Genomic DNA, 16442 nt, shown 5'->3' with positions numbered 1-16442 from the left:
CCATTATATATATACACATATATATCTGTATCTGTCTATATCTATATCTGTCTATATCTATCTATAGCTCACATCTTCTTTATCATGTGGTTTAGCTTCTTTACCTCAAGGCCACCAAATATCTGAATCACCCAAGACAAAAATAGCACTCCATTCTTCTCAGAGTATTTTCAAGAAAATGGAAACACTTACTGTCCCCAGTTACCCATACTGATGCTTGCTGCTTTGCTGTAAGCCCACTTTCCTTAAACAGATTGAGCTGAAGGGGTTTGAGATTCCCCCCACAATGTGCCACTTTGGCGTTTGCATTATTTTGAGCTGAAGACAACTGAGACCCTGTGGTCTCAAGAGAAACCTTTGTCCCTCTCTTAACTACACAGAAGAATCTAAATTGGAAGGTCTCTCCAGAATCAGGTTGTTAGTACAGACAGTTTTTTAAAAGATGAAGATGCATTTATTGGGTGCCTGGATGGCTCAGTGGGTTAAAAGCCTCTTCCTTCGGCTCGGGTCATGATCCTGGGGTCCTGGGTTTGAGCCCCACATCAGGCTCTCTGCTCGGCAGGGAACCTGCTTCCCTTCCTCTCTCTCTGTCTGCCTCTCTGCCTACTTGTGATCTCTGTCTGTCAAATAAATAAATAAAATCTTTTAAAAAATAAAGGATACATTTATGGGGCGCCTGAGTGGCTCAGTGGGTTAAAGCCTCTGCCTTCGGCTCGGGTCATGATCTCAGGGTCCTGGGATGGAGCCCCGCATCGTGCTCTCTGCTCAGCGGGGAACCTGCTTCCTCCTCTCTCTCTGCCTGCCTCTCTGTCTACTTGTGATCTCTGAGTATCAAATAAATGGATAAAATCTTTTAAAAAAAGATACATTTATTTATTTTAGAGGGGGATTGAGAGAGAGACAGAGAGAGAGAGAATGAGTCAGGAGTAGGAGGGGGTGGACAGAGGGAGAGGGAGGGAAAATCTCAAGCAGACTCCACGGTGAGTGTAGAACCTGACCCCGGGCTCCATCCCACACTCTGAGATCATGACCTGACCCAAAACCAAGAGTCGGACACTTAACTGCACCACCCAGGCACTCCTCAAAGATAAATTTTATCTGAATGATCGATCTGCGTGGCCGGGCAAACATCTGGTCACCAAACATCTCCTCTTCTGATTGCCCTGTGAATTACATTTCTTTCTTCTTAAGTCCCAGACCTCTAGCCCCTTCTCCTTAGTTCAGAAGGACATATATTTCATTTTGCCAGAATGTCTTGGGAATTTCCATGACTGTGTGGATTCCCTGTATGTATGCGATTAAATTTGATTTTCTCGTGTTAAGGTTTTATGTCAATTTGATTCTTAGTCCAGCTAGAAGGACTCAGGAAAGGGACAGGAATGCTTGCTCCCTGCCATAGCTTCTCCATGAAAGCACTTTAGAGGGTAGTAAAATCATCCCTCAGCCTTCCGGTCCCTAAGTGCCAGTAGTGAGAAACCACTGCTGCTCACTCAGCCGGGCTCTCAACAAAACTGGGGTATGCCCGAGCAGGCATTGTATGCAGTGGGATGGTGGTGCGCTGGGAGAGCAGGCCTGGGGACAGCAGCCGCCCCTCTCCTACTTACTGTTACTCCCAGATGAATGTGGGCTGCATTTTGAGAAAGCTTATGAATTACCGAGAGACGCTGGGAATCTGTAGGTGCAAGTGAAACTCTTGATTTTTTAAAAATGTGGGCAACTAGTTTAATTTTTTTTTTTTTTAAACTGTAAGTCAGGGAAAATCAACAAGAACAAGAACAAAACCCAAAACACCTCTGTGGGCTGCAAGTGGCTTAGCATAGAGTTGCTCAGGACCTGGTGCGCCCCCTTTGATACTTGTCACCAGAACTTACCTTGGATTGGTTGACTGGGTCTCTGCCTTAAGCCCCAGGCTTTAATTGGCTCCACTGCCGTCCTGTCTCTTCTAAACCATGCACCTGGCTCACTGGACTCTGGGAAAAAGGGTCTACCCCCAAAGCCCAAGCCTATTTCCAGAGCCTCCAGCCTTCGAAGCTTCTTGTTCCTCTTGGTGTGGGCATCTGTACCCCAGAGCGATGGCCAAGGGATGGCTGTTTGCAGAGTGGGAGCTGTGAAGTAATTAACGGCAGTTCCCTGGGTCCCTAGAGGCAAGTGCAAAGCGAAGGAGCAGGCCAGCCAGCCAGAGTCCTGTATTTCTATGCTTGTCCCTGGCACAGCAACTGTTTGGGGTGGGCCTGCTTGTGTGCCCAGTGCGCGTGCGTGAGGCTGTCCAGCGTTCTGCCCGGGGTCAGGCAACTCTGAGCATGGCTACAAGTAGCGGTCCCACTTTACAGATGAGGAAACCAAGGACAGTGAAATAAGCGGTCCACAGCTAGTGCGTGACAGAGCTAGGATTGAAGCCACAGCATGTAAGAGAGGACTGGCTGCCCGGCCAGCCCACTGTGGAATGGGCTCAGTCTCTGCAGCCCCCACCGGACGGCCAGCTCGCAGGGGTGTGGAGTGGCAAGGACCCAGGAGGCCTCCTTCTGCCGGGCTTGGCTTCCGGGGCAGGGGGCTTGAGGAGCGCCTGCTGGGGGGCTAAGGGAGGGCCTCCCCTCTGCCAGGCCTCCCTCTGCCCCAACCCCTGGCCCGCCCCGAGCCCGGCGGGGACGGCGGTGCCTGGTAGCGGGGGATTTGGATGAGCCCCCAGCCCCCACCTGGGGGTTTGGCGCCCGGGGACTTTATCTTGATTCCTTCGGACAGCCCAGCTCCTTCCCGGCATGCCCCGCTCGCAGGAGCCGCCCGCGAGTCCCGCGCCCGGACTTTGCTATCCGCGGGGGCCCGGCGGCGGGAGCGCCCCCGAATGCGTCCTGCGGCTGCGGCCTGAGGTGGGTGGGCCTCGCCGCGTCCGGGTACTGCGGGAGTCGGGGTGCCAGGCGCGTCGGGGGCGGGGGAGCCGGAGATCGGGGCTGATGACTGGGAAGTGGGGGGGAGGGCGCCCGCCCCTTTGTTGCGGCCGCGGAGACCGTGCGGCGCAGCCCGGCCGCGCGAAAGTTGGGCAAAGTTGCAGCTGCGCGCGTGGGAGCCCTGCGAGCCCAGCACCGGGCCCGGTGGGGGTCCCTTCCTCCGACCTGGGTGTCGGGGCGGCTGTTCTGGGTGGCAGGGGCTTGGGGCTGTTTTATCCGGGTAGATTTAGAACTCCATGGAGGAGAAGGAGGTGGGACACACGCACACGCACATCCTGGTGGATTTCGAATTCTATGGCGGAGAAGGGGTGGGACACACACACACACACACACACACACACACACACACTTCAAGAAATGAGACCTACCCAAGCTTATACAAAGAAGAGACAAAAACTCATCCTGAAACACACACAAAAGAAGAAAAAACACACAAAGACTCATACTGACAAATCACTGAGTAAGGCAGTGAAAACTCAGAGATCTCCTCCGCTTCAGAGAAACACACTGGAGCAGTCTGCAGGAAGAGGAGACAAAGCGGGTGGTCTTGGAGGCCCGTGGCGCTGGGGGAGGGGAAAGGAAAGACTGGGGAAGGGGTAACATGTCTAGAGGGGAAAATGGAGAGATACGGAGACAGAGACACAGAAATGAGAAAAGGAAAGAAAAAGGCCTAAAGGAGGTAGCCCTTTAGGAGGGAAGGTGTAGAGACACACATCTGGAGAACTTGAGCAGACCCTGAGAATTACCTCCTGCCTCCTCCAGCCCCCAGGGGAGATGCAGAAATGAAAGAGACAGACCCTAACCTTCTCACCCCCCTGAGCAAGTGAGTTTGAGATGGTAGAGCAGCTGCTCTGTGGAACCTATGAGAAAGGCCTCCTGGGCACTTTGAGCCAACCACGTTGGCTTGCTGTCCACCCAGCAAACTCCTACTCATCCTTCAAAACCCAGATCAGATGTCATCTGCCTTGCAAAGCAGGCAGTTAGCCTGCAAGCACAGTTGCAAGCACGGTTGTCTCTAGTCTGTGTACCCTGCCATGTAGCATAGACACAGGGAGTTGAGGAGCCAGAGAAGAGGTTGACAAGCAAGCAGCAAACATTTGTCTGCCTGTCTTCCTCTTTCTCCCTCCTCAGGGTTTGGGGTCCATGTCTGATTTATCTGCAGTCTTCAGAATCCTGCCTAGTGCTCGGTGCCTAGCAGATGACCAATAAATGCTTATTGAATGACAGTTGGGAACATTTGGATCCTCGGAGACATGTAGTGTAGAATAAGTCCTTCGTCCTGGATTCCTAGATCAAAGACCCTCTTTTGCAGGTGGAAAAATTAAAGCCCAGACAGGGGAAGAGACTTGCTCAAAGAAACAGAAGTAGGAACCTGCAATGAGTATATACTTTTCTTAGGTGCCCTGTTCCTCTGCGGGAGTCTAACATAGGTGTGGTAGAACCTCCTGAGTGAAAACAGGCAGTAGGCAAAGAACACTTTAACACCATTTGTTAAGTTTCCAACACTGAAACTGACAGTCAAATTCCTTTCCAGAATTTTTAGAATCTTCTTCCCTCCTTAGAAAGGGAAAGGGAGGTGAATGCCCATCTCAATTGAGGTGGATGGATTTCTACTTTCTGACTACAGAAACTTAGACAAATTACTTAACTTCCCCGAACCTCAGTTTTCTCAACTGTAAAATGGGGATATTAATACCTACCTCAGGGTTAACACACAAAGTGTCTGGCAGGGTGGAGATTCTCAGTAAATGCCATCCTGCCCTTCTTGGGAGAATATTCTCTCCTGCACTCCGTGGAGCTGTGAAACAATAGTGCTCATTAAAATGTGTCCCTCTGTCCAGGTTTAAAAGGCCATCCTGGTCCAGCAGGTGGCAAACTCTTAATTAAACAAAAGGCAAATTTGGGGCAGGACATAAAATGCATCTCGATTCTGTTTAGGCCCTCAGGTCTCTGGAGTGGGAACTTGGCTCTCTGTGTCCCCCTCCCCCAGCAGGTAACTTGGTCTCTGCAGGTGACTTGGGGGGACATGGCTCTCTGCTGTGCCCCCCCCCAGCAGGTAAGACCCCCCACTGCCCCACTCTCTTTCGCTACTATGTTACCAAGGCCTCCTCTGCCCTTATGTCTTCTAAGATTGAGCCCACGCTGGGTATGTGACGGGGACGGAGGGAGCCACCCAGAAGCATGGAGACTGTGGTGATTGTCGCCATAGGTGTGCTGGCCACCATCTTCCTGGCCTCGTTTGCAGCATTGGTGGTGGTTTGCAGGCAGCGGTATTGCCGGCCTCGGGATCTGCTGCAGCGCTACGATTCCAAGTGAGTGCACCCAGGGAGGGCAAGGAGGAGAGGTGGGCTCCTCCAGGGGCTCCAGCAAGCGGAAAGGAGAGGGGCCCAAGAGGTTTGGCATTGGGCAACTCCAGCTCAGTTTTTTGTCTCTAAAATGGTACTTGAAGGCTTCCTTTCCAAGAGAGAACTTAGAGCTTCAGCAATGTCCCTGAACAAAGGAGAAATTCCCTGAACGTGTTCACCTAGCAAAAGATGTGGCCACCTCTCTGGAACTGGCCACTTCGCTTGGCCTATGAATAAGCCCGACGTCTTTCCAGCCAAACTCATAGGAGCAGAAATCCCATGCCTGCACTCCAGCCACACACAGAAGTGGAAAGATACTGGATTTTGTGAAATCCCAGCATGGGACTGGGATTTTATTTATTTGATAGAGATCACAAGTAGGCAGAGAGGCAGGCAGAGAGAGAGGAAGGGAAACAGGCTCCCTGCTGAGCGGAGAGCCCGATGTGGGGCTTGATCCCAGGACCCTGGGATCGACCCTGGGATCATGACCTGAGCCGAAGGCAGAGGCTTTAACCCACTGAGCCACCCAGGCACCCCAGTTTAGGGATATTTTAATTGATAGACCCCTAAGGAACCCTGGCAACTAACCCTTGGTTTCTCTTACCCCTCTACTGAATCCTATCAGTGTCTCTGACCAGTGGTGAATAATTTGTAAATGCCTGTTTATATGACCCAGAAAAGCTCTGCTATCAAACGGAAGGCTATGTTTGTCAAGAACCCGATTGTAAAGTAGGTGTTGTTACTTCTCCTGTAGAATGAGGAGGGGCTGGGGTTATGCGGGCGGACCAGCGTCCATCCTCCAGTCCTTCCTGAGAGTGATTCTGCAGACCAGATAGGTTTGTGTAATAGGAACGTCAGCTTCTCCATATAAAGTAGGCTTAAAGGGGAAATAAGGGGTTTTTTTGCTTTGTTTGGTTATTTATTTTTCTTAAGTAGGCTCCATGCTGGGCATGAGGGCCAACACAGGGCTTGAACTCACAGTCTTAAGATCAAGATCTGAGCTGAGACAAGAGTCAGATGCATAACCGACTGAGCCCCCTGGGCTCCCCAAAGAGAAAATAAGTTTTACAAAAGTGTGTTATTCTGTGTGGAAGGAGCAGACCTAAGACGTCTCTATTTATGGCTGTGGCTCTGCTCGTCTCTTTGTGGCTCCTCTCATTCTGCTTCACTTTTCTTCTTTGCACCCCAGCCTGCCTCCTCGACCCGCCTCCAGCCATGTGTCCTGCCCGCACCCGCAGTCCCACTAAGGTTAGGCCTGGATCTGGGACACGAGGTCAATATCATCCTTACTAACTTCCTACATCCTCTTGGGGAATACATGGGTCTCGGTGAGGAGGGGTCAGCAACGGCCACCCATCCTGAAACCACTTTCCTGGGCTTTTCCTTCCAGGCCCATTGTGGACCTCATTGGTGCCATGGAGACACAGTCGGAGCCATCAGAGCTGGAGCTAGACGATGTGGTCATTACCAACCCTCACATCGAGGCCATTCTGGAGAACGAAGACTGGATTGAAGATGCCTCGTAAGGCCTCAGGGACCATTTTGTTTGCTACACTCCCCTGAGGATGGCACACGGGGTCTCCGGGTGCCCCTTTCCGGCTTCCTTTGCCAAGCACTGCTGGGTGTCTGGGAGCCCTGTGCTCTCCTGCTGCTCTTGTTGGGGGTGGGGATCAGATTATGGTATGACAGTGATTGTGCCCCTTCCCCTCCCCATTTCGTACACCTAAACACCAAGGCCCCTGGGGTAAAGTTTGCACGCAGTCTTCAGGGATGAAGCCTTTGTCTTCAGGGTCCCTCAGGGACCCCTCCATCCAGCAGGAGCCACTACCTGTTGAGACGTGTATGCTGCTCCGAGCCCTTATCGTTCACTGGCCGGGTGTGAGGGGGGCCTTATGGGCAGGACACTGGGCCAGTTACTACAGATACTGAACTGATGGGAGAGACAGAATTCTACAACACCCTATCTCCGAAGCGAGAGCGGGTCTCCGTGCGGTGCCGTGGGCACACAGCGATGGCAATCTCTAGAGCTGCCTGGGGTGGGGAGATGGAGGAGGCTTTCATGAAGGCTACCACAAATTAGGTGCCTTTTGACCTGGATCTTGAAAGATGAGATGGTCACCAGGCTGAGGATAAGGGGAAGGACACACGGGCTGGAGGGAGCAGTGTCAGAAGCTCAGAGTTCTAAGAATGACTTGACAGGTGAGCGCAACCTGGAAGAGGCAGCTGCGTGGGGGGGGGGGGGTGAAGGGAAGGAAAGAAGGTGTCTCCTTATTTCGCTCGTGGACTTGTTCAGTTGAACCCGGAGGCATTTCTAGGTGGTGTCTAGGAGGGTCTGAGCTAGATGGGGGGCAGAGCTGGTCGTGGGAGCGAGGGGGACCTCGACAGAGAAGCACTGACAGATTCTTCTTGTCTCCCCAGGGGTCTCATGTCCCACTGCATTGCCATCTTGAAGGTAATACTTATAATTTCCCACGATGTAAGTGGGGGTGGGGCGTGGGGGCGTGGTCATCAAAGCGCTGCGGTGCTCGGACTGTTGAAATGGGTCTTTCTAGGTAGGGCTCTGAATCCGTGCAAGAGGCTTTTTAAAAACAGACCTGACACTTGGAGTTTCCACTGTTTCTACCCCCACTTTAGTGCTCTTGTGACCCTTTCAAAGATTTTATTTTGCCTGGTCCTCCTGAGACAGTGATGCCACGGGGCAATGATCTCCCCAGCCCCTCCCCCGGCGCTTTCTTTCATTAACAAAGAGCTCAGCCCTTTGCAGGTTGAGTCCCATGTCTGGACTTATCCACTTACTAGAACATTCCTCACTGGCCCGGACAGTAGTCTGTCGAATGTTGGAAAATCGAAACCACGAGTACCTGAAGGCAGATTGGGTTCCTTCTCATTCTTGTCACCTCTGCGATTGGGGGGGAAAATTGCATCCAATCTGCATTTTGGCTAGGTTTTGTAGTTTGGGGTAATTTTTATAGCTTTAACATTTGTTTTTCAATTCTTGCCTGATATAATAATAATAGTGAAATATTTGGCCAATGGCAGATATTGTTGTGTTCTTCATCTCAGTAACTTGGAAAACCGATTACACATTTATCTTCTTGTCCAGTAATTATTCAACATTTCTAAAAAGACAGCTTTATCGTTTCTTCAGTGTCACTCAGTACAACATATGAAAAAGCCTTTTGGGGTTCCTGGGTGACTCAGTGGGTTGAGCGTCGGACTCTTGATCTTAGCTCAGGTCTTGATCTCAGAGTTGTGAGTTCAAGCCCAGCTTTGGGCTTAAAAATAAATAAATAAATAAGCAAGCAAGCTAAAAAAGTCGTTCATCTTTTCTCTTCTTTAGCTGTCTCTCCTAGGGGACAAAGGAGTACCTAGTAGGAAATTATTGTCACAGAGTCCAGGATTACTTAATTCTAAGAAGCTCTCTGGGTGTGGATATGGTTACAGATAGATGGGGCTAATGACTTGAGCAGTAACGCTGTATTTCACTCCTGTCTCCCAGCTAGGATGGGTGAGGGACTGGGTTTTGTCTCTGGGCTTGCCTATTGGAGGGGGAGGGTAAAGGCGGAGGTATTGGAGGTATTGGAGGCGGGGGATAAGGCAGCAGGAAGGACGCCTCCTGGACTGGAATCAATGGCCCCTCCTGAGAGTCTCCCATCAAAAGAGCGGCCCTGGGATCGGACGTCTCTTTTGCTTGACCGCCTGCCCTTCAGTCCCTGTGGCCGAGGCTCTCTCCTGGGTGGTCTTTGGCCTTTCTGCCCTCCTTTCCAGCTCCGAGTATGAGACAGGTCATGGAACCTATTTGCCAAGGACACAAGTACATCAAGGAGGTGAGGAAGGGAGGTGGCCTTCCACCTTGGGGTGGCCAGCACTGTTGACGGGTGATGATAAAGCCCTCATGTCATCATCTTGCCTTTTCCCTGCCCCCTTTTTTTTTTTAAGCAAGAAACTGTCTTTTTTTTTTTTTAAAGATTTTATTTATTTATTCAACAGACAGAGATCACAAGTAGGCAGAGAGCAGGCAGGGAGAGGGGGGAAGCAGGCTCCCCGCTGGGCAGAGAGCCTGAAGCAGGGCTTGATCCCAGGACCCTGAGATCATGGCCCCAGCAGAAGGCAGAGGCTTTAACCCACTGAGCTACCCAGGTGCCCCATTCCCTGCTTTTTTTGAAGCCCCTTTCACCACCGGAGTCCTCTTGACAGACGTACTGAGTATCACCCTAGAAAGTTGTGGAACTCAGTGCCTCTGTTGGTGGATGTACTTCAAGGGAACAGTTGCCCTTTGTTCTGCGGTGCTTCTGAGGGTGCCCTGTGGGAGAGGTTTAGCCTTCTGGAAGACTAAGCCGTGAGGTGATGGAATAGAGAGAGAAAATAGGTTTTTCCCCCGAAATGAGAAGGTGGAATTAGAACACATGATTTGTCTTAGACAGATTATTTCAGCTCCGACTTCTCTAAATGGAAACGCTGACCCTGGTCTGAGGTTCCCACCCCTCCCTCCTCACCCGGCCTTGTTCTCGGCTTCTGTCTCTCCCTCCTCTCGTTTCTGTGTGCTTCTGACCTCAACTTGCCCACTAGGTTACAGGGCCCCGAGGTATGAGATGGAATCCAAGGTAGGGGTCATATTTGTTTGTGGGGGTGGCAGATGCTCTTGGGGGAGCCTGGGGCACCCCTCCTCACCTCTCTCCTCCCTTCTGTGTTAGATTTGTCACACTCTGACAGAAAAACTTGTTGCCATGACAATGGGCTCCGGGGCCAAGATGAAGACCTCAGCCAGTGTCAGTGATATCATCGTGGTGGCCAAGCGGATCAGCCCCAGGTGAGTGAGGTCCCACACTCCATGGGGTGAGGGGGAGGGGAGGTCAGAAGCTGAGATGGCAGGTGGGCCAGGCTTCTCAAAGAAACCACACAGACAACTTTGGTTACTCATGTCCAGGACATTTACAGAGCATTCAGGAGGGTTTAGGTACTGAGAGACCAAGCTGGGTGGTCTCACATGGTTCCCCCCACCTCCCACAGGCCTCCTCCAGTCAGCTTTTTGGGGAACTTAGCATGCGACTAGTATGCTTCTAGTCCATTCTGCAGATCCTATTGTGGCTGCTCCCATACGAGCTGGGGCTGCCTGCCTTCCCTCCCTCCCAGGCTCTGGGCCAGTAGGCGCACTTCCCACTGGTGTCCACACCCCTCTATGCAGTGACCTGCGGGCCATGCCCCACCCTGCCCTATTTGTGCTGGAGACTAGTTTTGGGGACCCACTCCTTGCTACCTCCCTGTCACCCGCTGCCCTAACCATGGCCCAGCCAGTAGCCTCCAGGATTGGGTGGTGGTGCGGGACAGTGAAGCCATACTTCATTTCAGATCTCCCAAATTCCAGGCTGTCTGCAAAATCCCATGTGGGAGGCAGCCAGCAGGATTGCAGTCAACAACGACACCCCCTCATTTGGGCTTGACTTTGTGGAGAAATAGAAAGCCCTTTTCTTCCACAGAAGGGTGGTACTGAGTTTGTGCTGCCATCTGGTGGCCGGTATGTGGATGTGCCGGCGTCGGGAGTTCTCCCTGCTCAGGATGTTCTCTTAATCAGTCTGGCCCCCTCACTAACCAGAGCGGTTCCTCCACATCCCTGGTGGGAATGGTGGCATCCCTGTGAGTTCTGGGGGCTCTCGGTTTCCTGGTTGCATGGCCTCGGGTAGATCACGAAGAGCCAGGCCAAGGAAGGAATATGAAAGAGTTGGTGCCCTTGAACTCTGTCCCGGGAGTTAAGTGAGTTGAGAAAGTAGGAGGGAGAGAATCTGGGGGAGGGACTCAGCCCAGAACAGTTGTTGGCTTTCTCTGGAGCTGTCCTGGGTGGGTGTGGTCACAGGACTTGTGTCAGCCCAGCCAGAAGGCAGTCCAGCCCAGGCTCTGGGCAGGCACCGGGCATTCCACTGGCCACCATTGTTGGTGGAGACCCTGCACTGCTCATCTCCGCTGGACCCTTGTCATGCTTCCCATGATGGTTGGCTCTGGTGCGAGAGGGTGGGTGTGGCATTGTTCAGCAGGTATACCTAACCGGGCACACTCTGGCCCTCCTACCGAGTCCCTTGGACTACTTCTAGAACGCTCTGTGCCGTAATTCAATCTGTGTCCTTGCTTTGTCTTTCTGCCTTTGCATGTCTTTATCCCTCTGGCCATATTGTGTGTGTGTGTGTGTGTGTGTGTGTGTGTGTTGTGTGTGTCCCCATTGTTTCTCTTGCTCCATTTCCTCCACACATCGTGTGATAGCATATTAGTTCTGAGGTGAGTGGCTTCAGCTTCGGGACACTACAGAGAAAGGGGCCGGCGAAGACGGCAGCCCACAGTCCTCCGCATGTCCTCACCAGCCCCTCAGCCCCGAGACGAGAACATTGCAGACGTTTATTTTCAAAATCAAACATTGCATCATTATTTTTTCTTCCTATCAAGTGGTCCAGGAGCAAGGATTTAGATGAAAATTTTGAACCCTGCAAGTCGGAATGAATAGTAGTTCCTTTCTGAACTTGGTTTAAAACAAAACAAAACAAAACAAAACAAAACAAAACCAAACCACGAATTGTACCATAATGGAAAGGTAATCCAATGAAGCAGTTTGGACCCAAATTAAACTTGTAGGGTTTTTTTTTCCCCTAGTTTTTTCCTAATGTTGCACTGTTTTAAAAAACACAATAGTAAGTACTTATAAAAGTCAAAACATTGCAGAAATAGATTATCTGGAAAGTGAAGGAACCCCTCATTTCACCCCATCCCAATCCCTGGAGGGGGCACTAATGAATGGTCAGTGTTCCTGCGTGCTACCTGGGTCCTTCGTGTCATAGCTTCGTGTCTACTTATTTTCATGCAAACGGATCCGTCAAACTTCATATAACGTCCAGCAGCTTGCCTCTTAAATTTAGTAACATATCTTGAACGTCACCCGAGATGTGTGAACTTACACTTTCTAGACTATGGGGACTTGAAACCAGAAAACAAAACATTCTCTCACCTGAACCACCAGTCTTTCTGTTTATGTCTGTTTGAGAATGCAAGAGCAGTTAGAGAAGGAGTCACTAAAGGTGGGGGCACGAAGATCAGGAGAGCAGAAGGAGAGGGAGGAAGGCAGGATGGGGGCAAGGACAGAAGGAAAGTGAAGTTCTGAAAACGTTTTGCCTCCTGCCCAGAGTGGACGATGTGGTGAGATCGATGTACCCTCCGCTGGACCCCAAGCTCCTGGAGGCACGGTGAGAGGGGTGGAGGGGCCATTGGGCTTCTCCTGCTGGAAGCTCCCTGTTCCATCACATCTGTGAGGTTCGGTGTTTGGGTTGCTGGGTAGAGCGCTGTTTTGCTGGACTCCCGGAGCTGTGCGGGCTTTGGGCACTGTTCATTGCCCTGTGAATGGTGAGAGAGGCCCATACCCAGCCTGAGACCTGGGATTAGGCAGAGCCAGTCTTAGATTTTGAATTTTTACACGTGAACATCTGGCCATGCTAAGACCTGTCTGCAACTTCCCTCCCTCCCACTTCTCTCATCCGAGGCCTCTGCTCTTTGGACCCCGGAAGCAGACACACCCCAACTGTGAGTGCTGCCCAGCGGGTGGGTGGGGTAGGTGTGGAGCAGGGCCAGGGGGAAAGAAAGGGAAAGCTCAAGCTGTGTTCCCTTTCCATGGGACAAACCCGGGACCCCTCCCCTCTTGAGATCCGCCCCCTAGTACATCGAGCACCCTTTGGCTTTTGAAATGATGTGCTCTCCACCAGTGCAAACTCTTTAAAAAAAGGGGGGGGGGTTCTTTTGTCTTTTGGACGTATATGATCATTTCCTAGAGCTGTTGTGTGTGATGGTTGCCAGATAGACAGTGGCTCATACCCCGTGTCAGATTGCATTTTTTAAAAAAAAGATTTTATTTATTTGACAGAGAGAGACAGCGAGAGCAGGAGCGCAAGCAGGGGGAGTGGGAGGGAGAAGCAAGCTCCCTGCCGAGCAGGGAGCCTGATGCCGGGTTCAAACCCAGGACCCTGGGACAATGACCTGTGCTGAAGACAGATGCTTAACAACTGAGCCACCCAGGTGCCCCTTCAGTTGGCTTTTCTGTCCTGCTCCTACTGCTGCCCAGCTGTGTCCACAGGCTGTGTCCACAGGCTGGAACTGTGCGATATGTTCCCACATACATGCACACTCACTATATAAATGATATTCTATGGTGAATTTTCCAATACTGAGGGGGAAAAAAACCACTCCTCCTCAATTTGGTTTTCAATTAAATTCTGTTTTTCGAGCAGTGTAAACCCACTTGGGGCCTTATTGATTCAAAATCCGTGAGGGATGCCCCAGGCAGGGGGATGTCTAGCTTTCCCTGTCTGTAGCGGGCCGCGGTTGGAGATGTGTTCGTCTAATTGACCAGATCCGTACTGTCCTACAAAACCCTGACCCGGGAGATGTTCATAGGTGTGCTGCTGAAAATAGGCTCCCTGGTCTTAAATAAGTTAGCCAGCCACGCCCCGTTGTATTCTTTCCTGAAAGCTTTACCATGCGTGCTTAAAGCCCAGAGGAGGCTTCAGTTAACCCTGCTGAAACCAGCCATTCTCAGATTTATTTGCATGTGGAACCATCTTTAAATTACCCCCAAGCCTCCTGGGGAAGGGCCTCCAGTTTGGAGCATACCAGACTAGCGTCCCCCTGCGTGGGCTTTGGTGCTAAATCCCTCCTTTCCTGGGGAAACTGATCCCGTTGCTTTTTCTAGGACAACTGCCCTGCTCCTGTCCGTCAGCCATCTGGTGCTGGTGACCAGGAATGCCTGCCACCTGACCGGGGGCCTGGATTGGATCGACCAGTCACTGTCAGCCGCTGAGGAGCACTTGGAAGTCCTTCGAGAAGCAGCCTTGGCTTCTGAGACAGATAAGGGCCTCCCAGCCCCTGAAGGTTTCCTGCAGGAACAGTCGGCCATTTAGTGCCTGCTGCCATCCCCGGGTGGCTCCTCGGATCCTGGGAGCCTCCCCTATCCCCTGCCCTGCACCTGCTGCCCGTAGTGTTAGGTGTTCTCTGAGGCTGTGTGTGTAGCTGCGGTCTCGGTTGCAATGGCCCGTGGCGGCTGGCGAGTGGCAGTCTAACACCACAGTTGGAGGAGACGACCGCCACCCTCTGTGCGGCAGAGCTTTAGAAACTGATGGAGCGGCCGCTTTATTGAGCTCACCTAGTGTTTTCAAGAGAATGGAGCCACCATCTAAAAATCACAAGGTTTCGCGTTAAAATCAAGAGTCTTTGGCTTCTCGTAGACAATCAGAGGATAAGGCAACTCTGACATGCATTTTCAGAAGAAAATCAGCAGGAGCTCAGTAGGCGCTGTCTCTCTCTACAAGGCTGGTACTCCCTTGCCGGGGACTTGTTCATTTATTTGTAGCATCTGCCTGGGCCCCCGAGGCATCCAGAGTCCCTCCTTCCCTTAACCAGGTTTGGATTTGAAAGTGAGCCTCACGGGGTTGATTCTTCCCCTTCTGTCCCTGTGCCTGCAATTCTACTTATCTACCACTAGGAGGACAGTAAACTTTCACTGAGATTTCCGTTGAGTAGTGGTTATTGAATTCAATATGTGGGGTGCGGTGGGACGTATTTGAGAACCCAGAATGGAAGAAGAGAGCCCAAGAATCCTGAGACTATCTTGTGTGTATGACCCAAAAAGAGGCATTAAAGGCCCTTCAGAGTTGAGGCAGAATTACCCCCATAGTAGTTTCCGCACGAGCACTAACATCCATGAAGGATGTGTTCCCCGTGCTTTTGGGATCTCATGGTTTTGCAAATATTGAAAGATGAGGGGCATTTTTGTGACTGGAGACCTTTGCGGGACCCAAAATCACAACGGCATAATCTGGACGTACCTCCAAATCACACAATTGCCGCCATGAGCATATCGGAGAGACTGATGTACGTTGCTCTCTCCCAGGATTTCAGAGCCACCCTTGCTCTTGGAAGTGGACCCTGACTAGGGGGCTGCCTTGGTTCACATGCCGTGCTGTTTAGCATATTCCGGTCCCATTGTCAACCGATGTGTCAGTCTGATTCTAGAGATGCAGGAACCCGTATTCCCAAGTCCAAGATGGGGGCCTTGTGTGTCACTGAAATGTGCCATTGGGCACAGTCTGTTCTTTCCTGGAAAGCAGGATGCCTCTGACCATCACGTCGTATACCATTCCCACCAGGGAAATGGAGTCAGGAGCAGAAAGCTGGAGTTGGCGTGCGTTGGACTGATGGATGGATTCCTGATTACGGAGCACCTTATTGGATTGTCCCATTCCCATCAGCTCTGACCACATGCTAAGTGTCACTAACTTTCTTGTCCTGCTGGTGGGCTGGGAATGGGCCATGTCCACAAAGCCACTTGCACTTTTCCATTTGTGGTCTCCTCAAAGAGACATCCACAGTCCTCCTATTTTTATTTTTTCCCCCCTTTTCTTTCAAAACTGGCATTCCTAACCAGATTAGAAACAACTTTCTGTTAAGGTTGCAACCGTTGCCACCGTTGTAAGTGCCCCTGCCTTTTTACCTGGGTCTGAGCCCTAAGCCAGAGCGGCAGCTGTGGGTTTAGTATCTTAAACACCCTCCACCAGGCATGGCAGGTGGGGATGAAGTTTCCCAGCATCCCCAGAACCACACCTGGTGTCACCTCTCTTCTAGGAGCCCAGGCCAGTCCCAGAATCTTCCCTAAGCCGTGGATTACTGTAGGGAGAGGTTGCTGGACACCTGGGGAGTGCCTGCTAGACTGTAGGATCTCTGATTCCGCTACTGTATAGTTTTTCTTTTGTCTCCAGTGCTGGACAACTAAGACAACTTTGGACAAGGTAGGTGTTAGTTGACGTAGAAGCACCATCTGGAGAGGGAGGCAACCCTCCTTCTTGTGGCTCCTTTGGGAGTTGGCCAAAGTTAGCTTCCTCCTTAACAGAGTCTGGTTGGTGAGCATGGGGGATCCAGCCAGGTGTGGTTTCCCAGAGGAGGGACACATCCTAGGTCCCCAGTTCCCTAGCATCTTTGTTTATAGTGGCAGATCTTTTTTTTTTAAATTTTTTAATTAAAAATTTTTTTTTTAATTTTTAAAAAATTAAATTTATTTATTTATTTTTCAATAAACATATAATGTATTTTTATCCCCAGGGTTACAGGTCTGTGAGTGGCAGATCTTCTATGA

The 16442-nt window shown here is 51.2% G+C and overlaps 1 protein-coding gene across 1 annotated transcript; it reads left to right on the top strand.

The window, feature by feature from the left end:
* Positions 1 to 2721: 2721 nt before the first annotated feature.
* TMEM98 (transmembrane protein 98) lies at positions 2722 to 14823 on the top strand. Its single transcript, XM_059149057.1, has 7 exons — positions 2722 to 2864; positions 5073 to 5254; positions 6678 to 6809; positions 7706 to 7739; positions 9982 to 10097; positions 12451 to 12510; positions 14007 to 14823. The coding sequence occupies exons 2-7, from the start codon at positions 5124 to 5126 to the stop codon at positions 14212 to 14214; spliced, it is 681 nt and encodes a 226-aa protein (XP_059005040.1). The 5' UTR covers positions 2722 to 2864; positions 5073 to 5123; the 3' UTR covers positions 14215 to 14823.
* Positions 14824 to 16442: the final 1619 nt, after the last annotated feature.

Source organism: Mustela lutreola, chromosome 15, assembly GCF_030435805.1.
Source record: "Mustela lutreola isolate mMusLut2 chromosome 15, mMusLut2.pri, whole genome shotgun sequence".
Taxonomy (NCBI): domain Eukaryota; kingdom Metazoa; phylum Chordata; class Mammalia; order Carnivora; family Mustelidae; genus Mustela; species Mustela lutreola.
The sequence above is the reverse complement of the archived record's forward strand: the minus strand, read 5'-3'. Positions and strand labels throughout refer to the sequence as shown.